Source organism: Pan troglodytes, chromosome 3 (assembly GCF_028858775.2).
Source record: "Pan troglodytes isolate AG18354 chromosome 3, NHGRI_mPanTro3-v2.0_pri, whole genome shotgun sequence".
NCBI classification, from domain to species: Eukaryota; Metazoa; Chordata; class Mammalia; order Primates; family Hominidae; genus Pan; species Pan troglodytes.
The window spans coordinates 62,365,944-62,382,652 of NC_072401.2; the positions used below are offsets into that span (position 1 = coordinate 62,365,944).

At 36.9% G+C, this 16,709-nt stretch overlaps 1 protein-coding gene across 6 annotated transcripts in view; it reads right to left on the reverse strand.

The window, feature by feature from the left end:
* Nucleotides 1-16,709, reverse strand: part of STAP1 (signal transducing adaptor family member 1) — a 48,618-nt gene that overhangs the window by 19,204 nt on the left and 12,705 nt on the right. For 4 of the 6 annotated variants that reach the window (XR_010156587.1, XM_063809602.1, XM_526610.5 and 1 more), the window contains exons 3-6: nucleotides 12,577-12,690; nucleotides 10,815-10,871; nucleotides 6,606-6,772; nucleotides 4,375-4,503 (exon numbers count right to left, since the gene is read on the reverse strand). Coding sequence is in view for 5 of the 6 variants with exons in the window: in XM_063809602.1 (XP_063665672.1) it covers nucleotides 4,375-4,503; nucleotides 6,606-6,772; nucleotides 10,815-10,871; nucleotides 12,577-12,690 (467 nt within the window). In the remaining variant the exon portion in view is untranslated. The remainder of the gene's footprint in view (nucleotides 1-4,374; nucleotides 4,504-6,605; nucleotides 6,773-10,814; nucleotides 10,872-12,576; nucleotides 12,691-16,709) is intronic. The other 2 variants (XM_063809603.1, XM_009447813.4) reach the window with 1 other exon arrangement.

A 16,709-nucleotide genomic window follows, 5' to 3' on the forward strand; every position in this document is an offset into this window, starting at 1 on the left:
TGCTGACCTCAAAACAGAAGAAGCAAGTCTTTTTTTTTTTAAGAAAATGTGTCCCCAGCCGGGTGCGGTGGCTCACGCCTGTAATCCGAGCACTTTGGGAGGCCGAGATGGGCGGATCATCTGAGGTCAGGAGTTCGAGACCAGCCTGACCAACATGGAGAAACCCCGTCTGTACTAAAACTACAAAAAAAATTAGCCAGGCGTGGTGGCACATGCTTGTAATCCCAGCTACTCGGGAGGCTGAGGCAGGAGAATTGCTTGAACCTGGGAGGTGGAGGTTGTGGTGAGCTGAGATCGCGCCATTGAACTCCAGACTGGGCAACAAGAGCAAAACTCCATCTCAAAAAAAAAAAAAAAAGAAAAAAAGAAAGAAAAGGTGTCCCCTTAAATGTGGTTATAAATACTTGTTCTTAGCTTCTGACTTCCATTTTTGCAAAGAAATAAATTTTGGGTAAATATTTCCTACTACTTCCTTAGCTAATGGCTTTCCAAAGTTTCCATACTGCTAGCTTGGTACCTAGTCATAACATTTTCAAGAAAACCAAACCAAGCCATGAAGTTCTGTTGTAAGAACAGCTTTATGTCTTATGAATTCACGCACCATTGGGCTGGGTAAAGGTGGATGATAGTCTACATTGAGACAAGAGTCATCTGGTAATTTGGCATTGAATGGCTTTTGTTTATTCCTGAGAACAAGTATTCCCTCCCACAGCTGCTCTGTGAACAGATGGAGATAATTTTATTTTCATATACTGCTTTGTAAACTAACTTGTACTTTTCAGCTAATGTTTTACCAGACACACTCATCTAACTTGCATGACTGAACATTTCTCCCATAACCTATAAGAGAATGAATTGGTTTTGTGGGTAATACAACTGCTTCCCAATAGCCGAGGTTTCTACCAAATTCTTTACATTAAGTCGTACAGTATAACAAGCTAAAATTCTAATACTCTGTACAACTGTTATCCTTTAAGTGACCTGTTACATGGAAGATATTAAATTCAGGTACTCTGAAACACCTGTTTTGAGGCATTAGAGAATACATTTAACAAACTTTGACATCATAGATGGATTTGGCATGTAAGGAAAATTTGTGCAATACAGTTGAATTTTTCGTATCCACTTCCAGGTATGAACTATTTCTCAAAGCCTAAATAAGTGCATACTGACTCTAGTGTTAGAGTTCTTTAGTTTAACCAATATACTTCTTGCTTTCCAAATATGAACTTTTGCAGGGGGAGAATGATTAGTTTTATAAAATGTTGTAAGTTTTGATGACCATCAGCTAACAAAAGCATGAATTTCTATATGAATTCAAACCGAAAGTGAACTTATTAAATTTAGAATTATGCAACTTTGATATGAACTCCTTTTCCATACTCTTATGAGCTTAATATATAACTTAAATACAATACAATTGTGAGTAAAAACTGTGACACTAAGTACAGAAATTCATTGTGTTTAGTCACACACCACATCTGCAACAGAAAACAGTTATTTCTCATAGTTAATTGTATAGAAAATGTAATGAAAGAGTTGGACTAATCTAGACCACCTTAAAAGGGATCAGGCTGCTATTGTGCAAGAAATATGCAGTTTTTTTGTTTGTTTGTTTTGTTTTTGAGATGGAGTCTTGCTTTCTTGCCCATGCTGGAGTGCAGTGGTGCAATATCAGCTCACTGCAACCTCCGCCTCCCAGGTTGAAGCGATTCTCCTGCCTCAGCCTCCTGAGTAGCTGGGATTACAGGTGCGTGCCACCACACCCAGCTAATTTCTGTATTTTTAGTAGAGATGGGGTTTCACCATGTTGGTCAGGCTGGTCTCAAACTCCTGACCTCATGATCCACCTGCTTCGGCCTCCCAAAGTGCTGGGATTACAGGTGTGAGCCACCGTGCCTGGCCGAAGTATGCAGTCTTTATGGAGCTGTCAGGTCTTCAGAGTTTGTTCATTTCATGCAGAATAGTAAGACAGGGGTCACGTGTAAATGTATCAACCACTCAATCTGACCAAGAAAGGAATGACATTAAGGGAAAAAAAATCACGCTCTTTGGTGTTCTAATTTTACATTTAAGCAGTTAGATTATGTTTCTATTAAAAATCTGCTCTCTCTTAATTTTTAATTCAGTGTTACATCCTCTCATCTTTAAAAGTGGAAGTAAACGGTTAAGGATATGCTGTAGTTTATGTCATACACAATTTCCTAAATCCTGAAAAAGGACAAACTTCTTGACCAGGATATAGTAAAGAGAAAAATCCACTTTTCTCCTACAAATTATTCTAAGTTCACTGATGTTTAATGGCAGTCATAACGATAAGAAAAATGATTTCTTTTGGATTTGTATCAAGACAGTCAATTAAATTATACATCAAATTAGGTTGTAATTGAAAAATCTATTATTTTCTACTGTATTTCAATAGAGTTGAAAATCCATTAACTTCAATCGTTAGTTTATAATAAACAAAAAATAATGAAACCACAAGTTTAAGTTGACAGACATTCATTGTAGAAATATACACACAGAGATATATACACACACACATTTCCTTACACAAAGAACCATGACCTGATTTACCATCTAACATTCTTGCCATCTGTTCAGTGCCCATGACTAGTGTATAAGACAAGGATCTGTTTACTGGCAAGTGAATAAAGCTTATTGGGCTGTGGCACACACTAGCAATGTAGCCATAATGCCATGTTTTAAATTTGTCTCTGGAAGTTGTTTCTTTTTAACTGCCTTTATTCACCATACATATCTTCATATTTAGAATTATAGATATTTATGGGGTGGATTAGTAGATAGATTCATTGATAGATATGTTATAGTATAAAATTTAATAAAATAATATTATCCCCATAAGGAATAGCAAATTCAAATGTCAAAGTTCTGTTTATGCATATATATTAAAGAAAGTCATTTACTGAATATTTTTATGTAGGACATAACCTTGATATTTAAATTATATTATCAGTTGTGGAAGTATTAACTAAGCCAGAGTCTCCAATGAAGTGCAAGTTCTCATAGACTTTGAAAGCTGGAGTCTATTAAAAGATCTAACTACCCCAACTACACAGAAAAATAATGTTTGCATTTAAGTGTTACTGACTTTATCAAAGTTAGACCATTTTACCAGAAAGAAATTAGTAACCTTGACAAAGAGGCTCCTAAGTGGCCCTTTTTTATAAATAAGTCAGATTATGACAACAGTTCAGTGGCCTCTCATGTCATTCAAAGTAAAACCCTTGTCCCTACAATGATCTGTAGGGCTCTGAGTGATGTGTCCCTACCCTGACTCTGGAATCTCCTCTCCTACCACTTTTCTCTTTGCTCTTTTCATTGCAGTCACAGCAGCCTTTTTCTTTTCTTGAACAAGTCAAGCATTCTTCTATCTCAAAGCATACGCATTTGCTGCCTGGAGCACTTTTGCCCCAGATATTGGTAGGGTTTATTTTCTCACTTCCTTCAGCTCTCTGCTTAAATCAGTCAATAAAGTAGGTCTTCCTTGACCACTCTATATTAAAACAATAGCAACCATAAAAATGTGCTCCCTTTGTCACCTCTGAGGGTTCCCATCTCTCTCTTCCTGCTTTATTTTACTCTATAGACCTTATGGCCACATATATTTTTAGTTACGTGTTTAAGTCTATGTCTCCCTACAAGAATGTAAACTCATTGAAGATTGAAGCCAGGGATGTTTTTCTTTTTATACTTTTATTGCTAATCAATTCAAACCAAAACAGAGATGTTTGTTTTTTTCACTGCGTATTCTCAGTGCCTAGAGTATTGCTTGGCATATAGCAGCTGCTCAATAAATATTTGTTGAATTGAATGAACAATGCAACTATATCCAGGACCAAAATAATGTGTTATTCTTTCTTCTTCCCTGCTGCAAATGTTAGCATTGGCTCAGTCTTTAGCATTGCTTTTATGACATTCCCTCCCTATTCTTGTGTTCATTTTTTTTTTTTTTTCGAGACCGAGTCTCACTCTGTCACCCAGGCTGGAGTGCAGTGGCGTGATCTCGGCTCACTGCAACCTCTGCCTCCTGGGTTCAAGCAATTCCCCTGCCTCAGCCTCCCGAGTAGCTGGGACTACAGGCACGTGCCACCACGCCCGGCTAATTTTTTGTATTTTTAGTAAAGACGGGGTTTCACCGTGTTAGCCAGGGTAGTCTCGATATCCTGACCTTGTGATCCATCTGCCTCAGCCTCCCGAAGTGCTGAGATTACAGGCGTGAGCCACCGCACCCGGCCACTTGTGTTCATATTTTCAGCCCCAACGAAACACATAGCAGGTGCTGATCTGGACTTGTATTTAGTGATACCATGCTTTTAAAAATTCCATACATTTAAAAAAAATTAAACATACTCTATCTCCTGCCGAATAGTGATGGAGTAGTTTCTACTGTCACTACCAGGCCTCAGGATCATATTTCCCAAAGAAGGGTTCTTCTGGAGCATCTCAGTTGCCTCTTTCCGGGACACTGTATAAAAACATCTACAGATGTGAGATAAAAAAACAGAATTGTTTTTTTAACTGATGAAGATCATTACTTGAAAAAAATACTACCAAAATAACTTTGAGAGCTGCAGTTGCTAACTTTTCTTAAAACTTCCGGTTTGATTATTCCAATTATGTAATTACAATGCTCTATTATTACAAGCCTGTGCCACTCTGTGTATGCTAATGTTAAGGTCTTCCTTCCTTAATTCTTCCAAAGCCTTTTTATACAAAGAGAACCTGAAAAGTTATCTACTGATCAGTATATAATCATCATTACCAACAAGAATTAACACTGTATCCCCAGTCTCAGTTGATAAGTAGGTTCTTGGATAAATATTTATTGGGGGTCTCCTTTCAGGGATACAAAACATCTGTAAATGTTTCTCTTGTATGGTCTATGTCTTAAACAACTGATATTTAAATATGTTTGCACTCATTTATTTTGGTGTAATATGTCTTTCTATGACGTTGTTATTTTTATGTGCAAAATAAAAAATAAAGCACTTCTCATTTTTATAATATACAGATGCTCCTTGAATTATGATGGGATTATATCCCGATAAACCCACTGTAAGTTGAAAATATCGTAAGCTGAAAATGCATTTAATATGCATAACTTACTGAACATCATACCTCAGCCTAGCCTACCTTAAAAATGCTTAGAACACTTACATTAGCCTATTGATGAGCAAAATCATCTAACACAAAGTTTATTTATAATAAAATGTTGAATGTCTCATGCAATGCATTGAATACTGAAAGTGAAAAACAGAATGGTTGTATGGGTACTCGAAAAGTAGAGTTTATACTGAATGCATATTGCATTTGCATCATCTTAAAGTCAAAAAGTCATTTAACCATTGTTCAACTTATACAGACCACCTGTAAATCATAGTCAAGAAAATATATAGTCATATTCATAGAAAAAAAAACTAATAGAAAAAATCTGGTAGAAGCCTGGGCATGGTGGCTCACACCTGTAATCCCAGGACTTTGGTAGGCCAAGGCGGGTGGATCACTTGAGCTCAAGAGTTCAAGACCAGCCTGGGCAACATGGCAAAACCCTGTCTCTACAAAAATACAAAAATTAGCTGGGCACAGTGGCAGGTGCCTGTGGTCCCAGCTACTCGGCAGGTCAAGGCATGGGAATCGTTTGAGACCCAGAGGTGGAGATTGCAGTGAGCTGAGATCGTGCTGCACTCTAGCCTGGCTAACAGAGTGAGACACTGTCTCAAAAAAAACAAAAAACAAAAAACAAAAAAAACCCTAAAATGTTAATAGCAAATATCTCTGAGTGGTGGAACAAGGAATGATTTTAATCTTTTATATATAATAAACATATATTACTTGTTTTATTGAGAAAAAAGAAAAATTAGCAGTCCATGTGACTTTTAACTTATCAGTCCATCAGTTGCTGGTGGTTTCAGGTAAAAATGATGGTTGGCGGGTTTCAGTGATTGTAGTACAGATAGAGTATGCAACAGAACCTGATGTCAAACAGGGTACCAGGACAAGTTTTATTGACAACACCACCAAGATTCCAGGAGGAAAGAGCTCAGAATCTTTTCAATAATATAAAAAATAAATGTAGGATGTTGGTGAATTTAGCATTTTCTGCACTTCTTTATTTTTCCAATACCTTAAACATTTTACACAAGGCCTTTGTCAAAGTACAAGCTTGATGACTACTGACTAATTGGTCAGTTGAATAGAACATTCTAGGTATTGAAAATTTATTGGTATAATTTTCTGAGAGAAAATCAGTCAATCATAGAGTTTGCATAGTGAAAAAATATCTTTTCCTGCCTTCTTCATGGGAGTTTTTATTTAGGCGTGAGCTCTGGAAAGAGTATCTATTTGTTCTAAAGATGTGGGTGGAAGGGGATTTCCTGTGTGGTAAGATGGTTGGTTCAAATCTGCATTTTGTTGATCACGACATAGAAGAGGAAATATGGCATGTACGCAGAGATATACAGTTTATCCCCAAGACTGCTTATTGTCCCTGGCTTAACAAGAGCAAGTGACTAACTCTCCTTTATAATTAGAAATTAGTTTTAACAATCGAATGAATAAACTGCAGTTCATTGTGCACTTACGCTGGCATAGGGTTCAGTACATCCACATAATCTTCAGTTGGTTCCTTCTCTTTTTCCACGGACGTACTCTGCTCTGTCTCAATCCTCCTTTTCTTTTCTCTCTCTAGGACTTCATGCAGTTTAATTACTTGCCCAGGTAGGAGTGACACATTTTGGGGAACTGACAGCTGAAACCAATTAAAAGAGTAGGCAGGCAAGAAAACAGCTTAATAACTTATAACTTTAGTAAAGACGACCCTGTTCTGGTCCTATAGGGCTACAGTTACCTGACAGAGGTGAATGAGTAGGGACTAAGGGAATAAGAAACAGAGGATTTTAGTCTAGGGTGGGTGTTTCAGAACCGCCTCTGCACCAACTACAACCTGCACAGAGTGCCTACCCTTCTGCCAAGGAATCATCCTTTTGGTTTGGCCCCAAAGCAAAGAACACCCCGCCTTGCACTAAAAGCTAATTCAAGTAACAACAAACCTCATATTTTTCATTCTGAGCTCACTAGTTCATCAATGCCAGGGATTTTCCAGAACACCTTCAAGGTACCTCACTCTCTCATAAGTTATCTGAAATGATTTCCCCCAGCCATATGGCAACATGGGATTCAGATGGAACTGTTCATTAGGTGACTGAAGAGCAGCAGTCAGAGGTCACAATTTTGCGTCTGTGGTGTGTTTCAAACATTCATTCACATGTTAGAATTATGATACTTTTCTACTTATTAGTTGGTTTTGTGGTGGTTGTTACCTTTCCTAGAGATGTATTTCAGATTGACTCACCTATATATGTCCTTCTGATTTATATTCATACCTGCAATTTTGACCTCATTATGACCAGCTCTGTGCTCTTAGAAGGTATAGTTTGAATGGTAAGATATTTTTTGTACGTGACCCTAGCAAGTCTTTATTTGGAGGCAGCCTTGTGTGATTATCACCTTTATCTTCAGAGAAGAGTGCATGCTTTCCAGGAGGTATACAAGAAAGTCCATTAGAGTATGGGAAGAAAACATTATAACTTCACTTTCTATTAAGTTACTATTTCACTAATTTCTATTATTATATATGTTTTAATATGCATACAAGTACATATAAAATTTACACAAACATTTACTAATACAGATACACAATAAAAAAGGCTTAGAGACATTTTAGATAACTAAGATAATAACCAGTAAAACAATTTCCATATATACCAGAAAAAAATAAAATAATGGGGGAAAATACCTAATGAGACACATATCTTTATTAATTGACTATTATAGCTCTAGCATTGTACATGTTTTATTGCAATCCTCACAGAAATGCTAGAAAGTATTGTTATACGGGAGGGTGCAGTGGCTCATGCCTGTAATCCCAGCACTTTGGGAGGCCAAGGTGGGTGGATCACTTGAGGTCAAGAGTTCAAGATCAGCCTGGCTAACATTATGAAACCCGTTTCTAATAAAAATACAAAAATTTTGGGTGGCATGTGCCTGTAATCCCAGGTACTTGGGAGGCTGAGGCAGGACGATTGCTTAAACCTGGGAAGCGGAATTTGCAGTGAGCCGGGATCAAGCCACTGCACTCCAGCCTGGGTGATAGAGCAAGACTCCATCTCAAAAAAAAAATGGTATTGTTATCCCCAATTTACAAATGGTGATATAGTTTGGATATGTGTTCCCACCAAAGCTCATGTTAAATTAGCCCCAGTGTTGGAGGTGGGGCCTGGTGGGAGGTGTTTGGGTCATGGGGATGAATCTCTCATGGCTTGGTGCTTTTCTCATGTTAGTGGGTGAATTCTTGTGAGATCTAGTCATTTAAAAGTGTGTGGTCCCTCTTTCCCACTCTTTCTCTTTCCTACTCTCACCATGTGACATGTCTGTTCCCCCTTCACCTTCTGCCATGAGTAAAAGCTCCTTGAGGCCCTTCCCAGAAGCTGAGCAGATGCTGGCACCATGCTTCCTGTACTGCCTGCAGAACCAGGAGCCAATTAAACCTCTTTTCTTTACAAATTACCCAGTCTTAGGTATTTCTTTATAGCAATGCAAGAATGGCCTAATACAAATAGAAAAAAAAATCAAGCACAGAAAGATTAAATAACTAGTCCAGAGTCAAATAGCTAGTAAGTTGTGGAACCAGGACCCAAACTGGGGTCTATTTGATTCAAAAGCAATGTCTCAGCTCTTTCAACTACATACAGTCTGGGCTTCTCTCACTTCTCTACTAAAGTCATCCTCATAACAACATACTGTAAATGTTCATATACCATGATCTGGAATCATAACACAAAACAACATTTACAGAGTACAAAATTTGAGGCAACTTGTCTTCTCTTAAAAATTCACATGGGCTGGGCGTGGTGGCTCACACCTGTAATCCCAGCACTTTGGGAGGCTGAGGTGGGAGGATCACTTGAGGTGGGAGGATCACTTGAGGTCAGGAGTTTGAGACCAGCATGGCCAACATGGTGAAACCCCACCTCTGCTAAAAATATTTTTTTAAAAACTTAGCCGGGCATGATGGTACGTGCCTTTAATCCCAGCTACTTGGGAGGCTAAGGCAGGAGAATTGCTTGAACGCAGGAGGTGGAGGTTGCAGTGAGCCAAGATTGCACCACTGCACTCCAGCCTGGGTGATAGAGTGAGACTCTGTCTCAAAAAAAAAAAAAAAATCACATAAATTTGATTTTATATTCTGTTACTTATTTATGTGTGTATTTTAATATAAAAATAATGCTTTTTATTTTTACTCCAGGAAAGAAACTAAAAACAAAATGTTTGGCCAAAACTTTATACATACTTAGTGTACCGGGAGGATGCAAAAAGTTTTTGCCAGTGTTTTTAGTGTACTCCTTGATACTTAGTCACATACCCTTGGGATAGTTATACCCGGTATTGGAAGCACCGTACCACTCAGAGATATTTTCCACAACAGAGGGAAAGAGTGCAATTCCCCAGGATTTCTTCCTCTCCCTCTCAGAAGTCAACATGTTCTTCACATCTTTAACTGGTCCGCTTTTCTAGCCTCATATAACTTCCCTACACAATAGTTGAACCTCTAACTTTTACCTGTTACTGGCTGAAATAAAGAACCTGCATCCATCAACTTGGTAAAGTGCAGTGCTTATTTCAGATGACTGCAATGGCATACTTAGAAACTAGCTTTGGATAGAATCTGTGTTTAACTGACTCTAATAAACACAGTTTTTATATCCTTTTAAATTACTAGAGAACATGGTGCTCCTTGGGAGGCTGGTTATCAAAGAACGTCGTGTTTCCAAGGCAATTGCTACGGTGGCTTTATCTAAAATAATGGACATTATCTTACTGCAAGAGTTAACTCTAAGCAGTAGATCTTACTATTTGCCTCTGATAAAACACCACAGAGTTGAACAGATAAGCATCCTGTTGTTTTAAGACTCACTAAAGAAATGTTTAAAGGTGAGTTTTCATTTTTATGGTCTCTCCCTGTTACATTGTCTATGTTATTTATAAAATTCATCTTGGCTAGTATTCTATAAATATGTATTAAATAAATAAAAAAGAAATCAGAGGCCGGGCGCAGTGGCTCACACCTGTAATCCCAGCACTTTGGGAGGCCGAGGCCGGCAGATCACTTGAGGCCAGGAGTTCCAAACCAGCCTGGCCAACGTGATGAAACCTCGTCTCTACTAAAAATACAGAAATTAGCTGGGCATGATGGTGCATGCCTGTAATCCCAGCTACTTGAGAGGCTGAAGCAGGAGAATCACTTGAACTCTGGAGATGGAGGTTGCAGTGAGCCAAATTACGCCACTGCACTCCAGCCTGGGTGACATAGTGAGACCTCATCTCAAAAAAAAAAAGAAAGAAAGAAAGAAAAGAAAAGAAAAGAAATTGGAATGTATTTTCAAACATGCTGTATTAGCTACAAATATCAGAATATACAAAGGACCACTGAGTCAAACAGATAAGACCAAAAAGTAGATCTCCTTTACCACCCGTTACTCCCTAGCGAATTGCCTTGTTTATTTTCTTCATAACAATTGTCACAATGTGAAATGATCATCTGTTTACTTGTTTACTTTCTCCCTCTCCACCACCTGATGAAAATATAATGTTCATAAGTAAGTGCAAGAGTTTAGGTCTATCTTTTTCAATTGCTATATCTTCAGCCACTTTCACTCTGCATGGATCATAGGGTGTTCAGCAGATATTTGTTGAAAAAAAAAAGAATCAATCAAAAGCAGTGAGCTTCCTACCTCTGTTACTGTAAGAATGAAGCCTCTCCATTCTTCCCCACTTTCTGTGTTCTCTGTCTAAAGTTGAAGACAAAAACAGATAAAGCCAAAGAAGGAAATACATGAGTGATTGAGCATAAAATAAATAATTATGACTGAGCCTAAAAAATAATTCATTTTCTTTTTTTGGCTTAGAACTACTAATGTGTATTTTTTATGAAATATTTCAATACTATTTTCTTTTGTCAGAAGACATACAGCTGTAATCTGTTTGCTTACTTAAAACAAATGAACATGTACAAATTTACTCAAAAAAATTAAATGTTAGAAAACTTACTTTTGCAATATGTCAATTCACAGTTACTCTCTCCATTAGCAGTTAAAATGGACTGGCTTTAAATTCAGGACAACCAAGTTTGATAGTAGTAACTTCCAATTCTTAGCTGTAAATACTAGTACTATGTTATTACTAATAATAACAATACCAGGTCAGGGTTGGTAGCTCATGCGTGTAGTCTCAGCACTTTGGGAGGCTGAGGTGGGAGGATCACTTGAGCTCAGGGGTTTGAGACAGCCTGGGCAACATGGTGAAACCATGTCTCTACAAAAAATACAAAAAATTAGCCTGGTGTGGTGGTGTCAGCTACTTGAGAGGCTAAGGTGAGAAAGTTGCTTGAGCCTGGGAGGTCAAGACTGCAGCCAACATATTTTGAGCACTTTTAGTGGTAGCTACTATTTTAAGCACTTCACAGGTATTACTTGATTTAACCTTCAAGGCAACTTGGCAAAAGGTCTTATTATTTTTGCTTGTTTGATTGTTTTATAGATTTGTTCATTTAACAGATATTTACTAAGTACCTTTAAGTGCTAAGCACTATTCTACACACTGGTTTATATTAGGGAACAAAATAAAAATCCTTGTTCTCATGGAGTTTAGAGTCTAGCAAGGAATGATAAATAATAAACATAATAGTAAATTTTATAGTGTCGAAAAGAAAGAAATGAGAAAAATTAAAGGTACAACAGGGTAAGAGAGATTAGGAGTGCAACTAGGGGCATAGGAGAGGAGAAAAAGGTTGCCACTGTAAAAAAGTGCTCCAGGTAGGCCTTGGTGAGGGGGTTTCATCTGAGAGAAGACTTACTTCCGGGTGAAGAAACAAAGACACAAAAAGGGTAAGTAACTTGCCTATAATCACAATGAATGAATAACTAATAAAACAGCCCAAATTCAGACCCAAGTATCTGACACCAGTCCTGTGCTCTTCACTATCATATCTGCAAATCATCCGGGGAGCTTGCTTAAAATATAGGTTTTGAGTTGGGGGATGGGGGTCCGATCTCCTTAGTACAGGCGATTCCTATTACACGGAAGTTCAGACCAGTGCTTTTCAAGGTCAATCAGTAATCTCCCAGGAAAAGTCTCCGAGTATATCTTATTTAATACAAGTTGTTCTCTTTATGTTATTACCGTGGTTACTGGGTGACTTTTATTGGCTCATTTTGAATGCTGATTCAAGAACAACCTTAGCAAACACCAGGTGGGATCCCTGACTTTGTCAGAGGGCAGGAGTATCTGGTTTCGTGGCGCTTGTATGCTAAACAAGTGAACACGTCTTTTTAAATTCCAATTCAGAAAACTAGGTCTTGGCCAGACGCAAGCAAAAATATTAACAAAGTGTAAGACTTAGCCTGTCTTACAATTTCTCTTTACTTCAGCCACTGGATGTGAAGAATGTTATTTATAACCACAACCCTTTACAGACTACTGTTTCTCCTCGCTCACCTTCAGTTGTACTTCCTCTTTCGGCAAAACAAGGGTGAATTTCGCACAATTCTTTTCAGTTGAATTCTGCTCAGTAAGGCATGTGAGGTCTACTATGTCTAATTTGTCAACATACTGCAAAGATAAAGGAAGATCACATTACATTATTTCATGGGTAATACACATTAGTTCTAGCAGGAAGCAAAATAAGTAATATCTTCCTTTCAACTAATTAGTACTTTGTATGATATCCTGGTTTCCCTAATCCCAGAAGACATGTGGAAATGTATTATGTGGTGGTGTGCTGAACCTGGCTCACACAGGTTTGCAAAAGCCAATTGTTAAATTTTCAGGAATTTTGCAAGCAAGTTGTTAAACACAGCCATTATTTTAAACATCGAATTATATAAACATACCAGTAAATAAATTATATTCAAAGCAAAGGTAATTAAAACAAAATTTGTTACATTCTATTTCTATATTTTACTGTTCTCTATGTTCTTAAGGTTATTTACATCTTCATTTCTGTATGGTGAAAATACCATATAATACTGTGCTACTGTGCTTTTCTTCCCAACTACATGCTCCGTGAGGTCATACTGTTAGGTTGAAATCAGCCACAGTGAGGGTATTTTACACCATGCAAATTGGTAAACCTTACAAATCAAGCTTGATTTATTATTTTGTTGATGTCCAGGGGCAGCACTTTTTTTCTGCAAAAGGCCAAACAGTACCATACTTCAGGCACACATACAGCCTGTTGTACATTCTTCATTTTTGTTTTTTCTTTAGAAACACTTTAAACATATGGAGACATTCTTATCTCAAAAACTGAAGAAAATCAGGCCATAGGCCAGATTTGGCCCATCATCCAGATTATTGGCCCTTGGTGTAGGCTTTAAAAAGTAAAGGAAAAAATGTTAATATGCAGATGAGATAGGTTTGTTGGGTCTGAATCTGTTTCACTCTAAATAGAACAAAAATTGACAGAATATTCTTCCAGAATTCAAAAACTATTATCTAATTCAGCAAAGAAATTGCTCACATTTATTGATTTTAATAAATACATGATATTTTGACATACATCATTTTACTTTCTTTTTACTCATTAATGTAAATGAAAATATTAGACAATATTCATGTCAAATATCATATTTAATGATAATAAATTTATTATGGAAAGAGCAGATTTAAATACCATTTAAATCTCCATTTGTCAAATTATGATCGAATTACATTGACAGTTGGTTACCAATGCAAGAGTTAGGCAAAAATCAAGGAAAGCATTCTGTGAGAATCAATTGTCTGTATGGACATTACAATAAAGACTATTGTGTATTTTTCTAATTGTGTACTATACATTGTTCATATCAGCAATATTTATAACAAGTTTATGTATATATATATTCATACTTTTTTCCAGAAAGCTATTCAGCATTTACTGCACACCACTGATTATGGCAATCCTATTAAGAAATTCCTATCCTATCCAAGTATAATAAAAATATTTCTTCTGAGAAATTGGTCAATTTCCACTCTCTATATGCAACGGGCTTGCCTTCTAGTAGTAGAAAGAACTACCTGTAGTAAGTATAGTAGGGTTTTTATGATATATATATTTTTACTAAATTAGCCTCATTCTTGAGTTCTTTTTATCTCCTTTTATGTTTCTTTCAATTGTAGCCAATATGACTTATTTTACTGTATATCTGTAAGTCTTATTTTTCTGAGTAAAGTAGGACATAAAAATAGGTATATAATTTTTTTCCAAAGCTATTTCTATATTGATGAGTTTGAGAGAAAGTTTGAGTTGGCCTAGTTATTTTCAATTTAACCATTCCACAATGTATATATATTTTAAAACATCATGATAAACAATTTTATATGTCAATTTTAAAAATAAATACATTCAAAAAATATGGAAGGGAGGTTCAAAGGAAGAAAGAATCTAAAATTAAACAGAAATCTTTTTTCTGAGGGATTGTCTAGATCAAGCTCAGTGAGTTTTGCTGCAACAAAGGAGGAAGCAACAGAGGAAGAGGTGGCAGTTAGTTGGAGTGCAGTAGCCTGATCCATTGATTAGAGGAAAGGAAGTCATATCTCTTTGTTTTTATTTGTATCTTGTGAAGAGGCTTAAAGGTCATCTGTCTAACCTCACTGACATCTGATGGCATCTCTGCCAGGGTATCCTTTCATTAGTCATCCAGTCTGTGTTCAAACATTTCTAACATGGAACTCATGCCTCCTGAGCACCTCTGCCTACTAGCAAGTTTTTTCTTGTATTAAGCCACAACTTTCCTCCAATTTTCATCCATTGTCCTAATCTCTTCTTTCTGGAATAACATGAAACAAATTCAGTGACCCTTTCACACGACTTCCTGACAGCCTTTCAAATATTTAAAGGCAGCTTTAAATTCTTCCCTTTTGTAAGACAAAAATCTACACTTCTCACCTCGTCTATCCCAGTGCTTTCTTCTGAGACTATCACTTTAAAAAGTTCCCAAAAGGTCTGTATACTCTTAACAAAAATTGGTAGATGGGCAATTCTGAGACATTTCATTATAACAATTTCCTCATGGCATGGTGATGAAGAAGGCTGGCTTAGGAGCAAGACCTGGATTGTACCTTTCATATTACCTATCTAACCTTGTACAATTCTTAATCTTTAAACTTCACTAATCTCATCTATAAAGCCGGAATTAAAATAGCACCCATTCTGCAGAGTTGTGAGAATTAAATTAGGCAATGCATGTAAAATGCCTGAATGCTTACTATGTGCCAGCTACTCTCTTAGGTCCTTACATGTACTATCTCATTTAGTTATTTTGAGAACCTTATAAAATGGACTACTACTTTTATTCTGATTTTAGAGATTTGAAGACTGTGTTGGAGATCTTTTGTTTGCTCTTTTAGATTCACTTTTATTCCTTCACCACCCAACACTCTGCAGCAGGAGAGAGACCTGTATGGACAACATCAAGGGGCTCCGTACCCTTTGAGTTCCTATTGGGTTGGACCACTGGAGAACAGTGGCAGGAGATCAGAAGAGTGAGGGTGGGTATTTATTACCCTAAGCAGTTGCTCCCTCAGTCAAAGATCATACTCTCCTTAAGGCAGTCATCTCCATACAATTCACACTACTTTCCCACTCTTTCCTCTGAGTCCTAGGCATGGTAATGAACACTGTTTTAGCCTCAGGATTCTGTACTATCTTTGTAATTTTCCTACACCCTGTTCACTGCTTTGCATATTTATTAAAACTTTATTAAATTCTCTTCAAATTGCCCAATTTGAGATATCTTCTGTTTCCTACCAGTTTCCTGTCTGATAACACTGAGACACAGAGAGGTGGGGTAACTGGCCCAAGATTCTGCAGTTAACAGTGGCAGGGCTAGGACAAACACCCAGGCAGGCTGTCTGAAGAGACCAGGCTCTCGATTATTAAGCTTTACTGCCTCTTGCCATGTAGTAAGTGAGCAAAAATTGTTAGCTCTCTCACTTACTGTGCAATAGAAAAGGTTAGAATAAAAGCTCTTTTATATTTACTGACATCAGTGGGAAATTGGAATGCACAAAAGAGAAATTAATTTTGTAAAATTTATTATGGCATTTGAAAACATTCTACATTACACAGGTTATTTTTCTGTCTCTTTCATTAGATGTTGGCTTCTAATAATGATGTTCTAATTATTAGATGGGCTACTATATCCAGATCCAGAATGTTTATATTTAATCAAGTTACTGGCTCATAAAGTCTCTTATAGTGTTCCAAGGTAGGTAAGCATTTGCCACTAAAATACTATATCTTATTCCTGGAAGAACTGAAGCATACAATCAAAATTTGAAATTAATATGAATAAATAAACCTCAGAATCCCTTTATTGTTATTCTCATGTTTAAGCCTTTAGAAGTCCTGCTTTGTGAAATATGTTTTTGTCTTTTCAGAAAAATTAAATAATGGCTTTGCATGCTCTGGAGATCATTTTGTTCCTTTCCAGTTATAACTGCATGCTACAGCAAGATAAAAAGTGGGAGAAATGGAAGCTATCACTTGGTATTAAGCAATATATGTGCAGATGTCTTGTCAAAATTTTTCACTTTTTAACTGTTTAGTTATCAGAATCAGAAAGAAAATAATGAAAAGTAAAAAACAT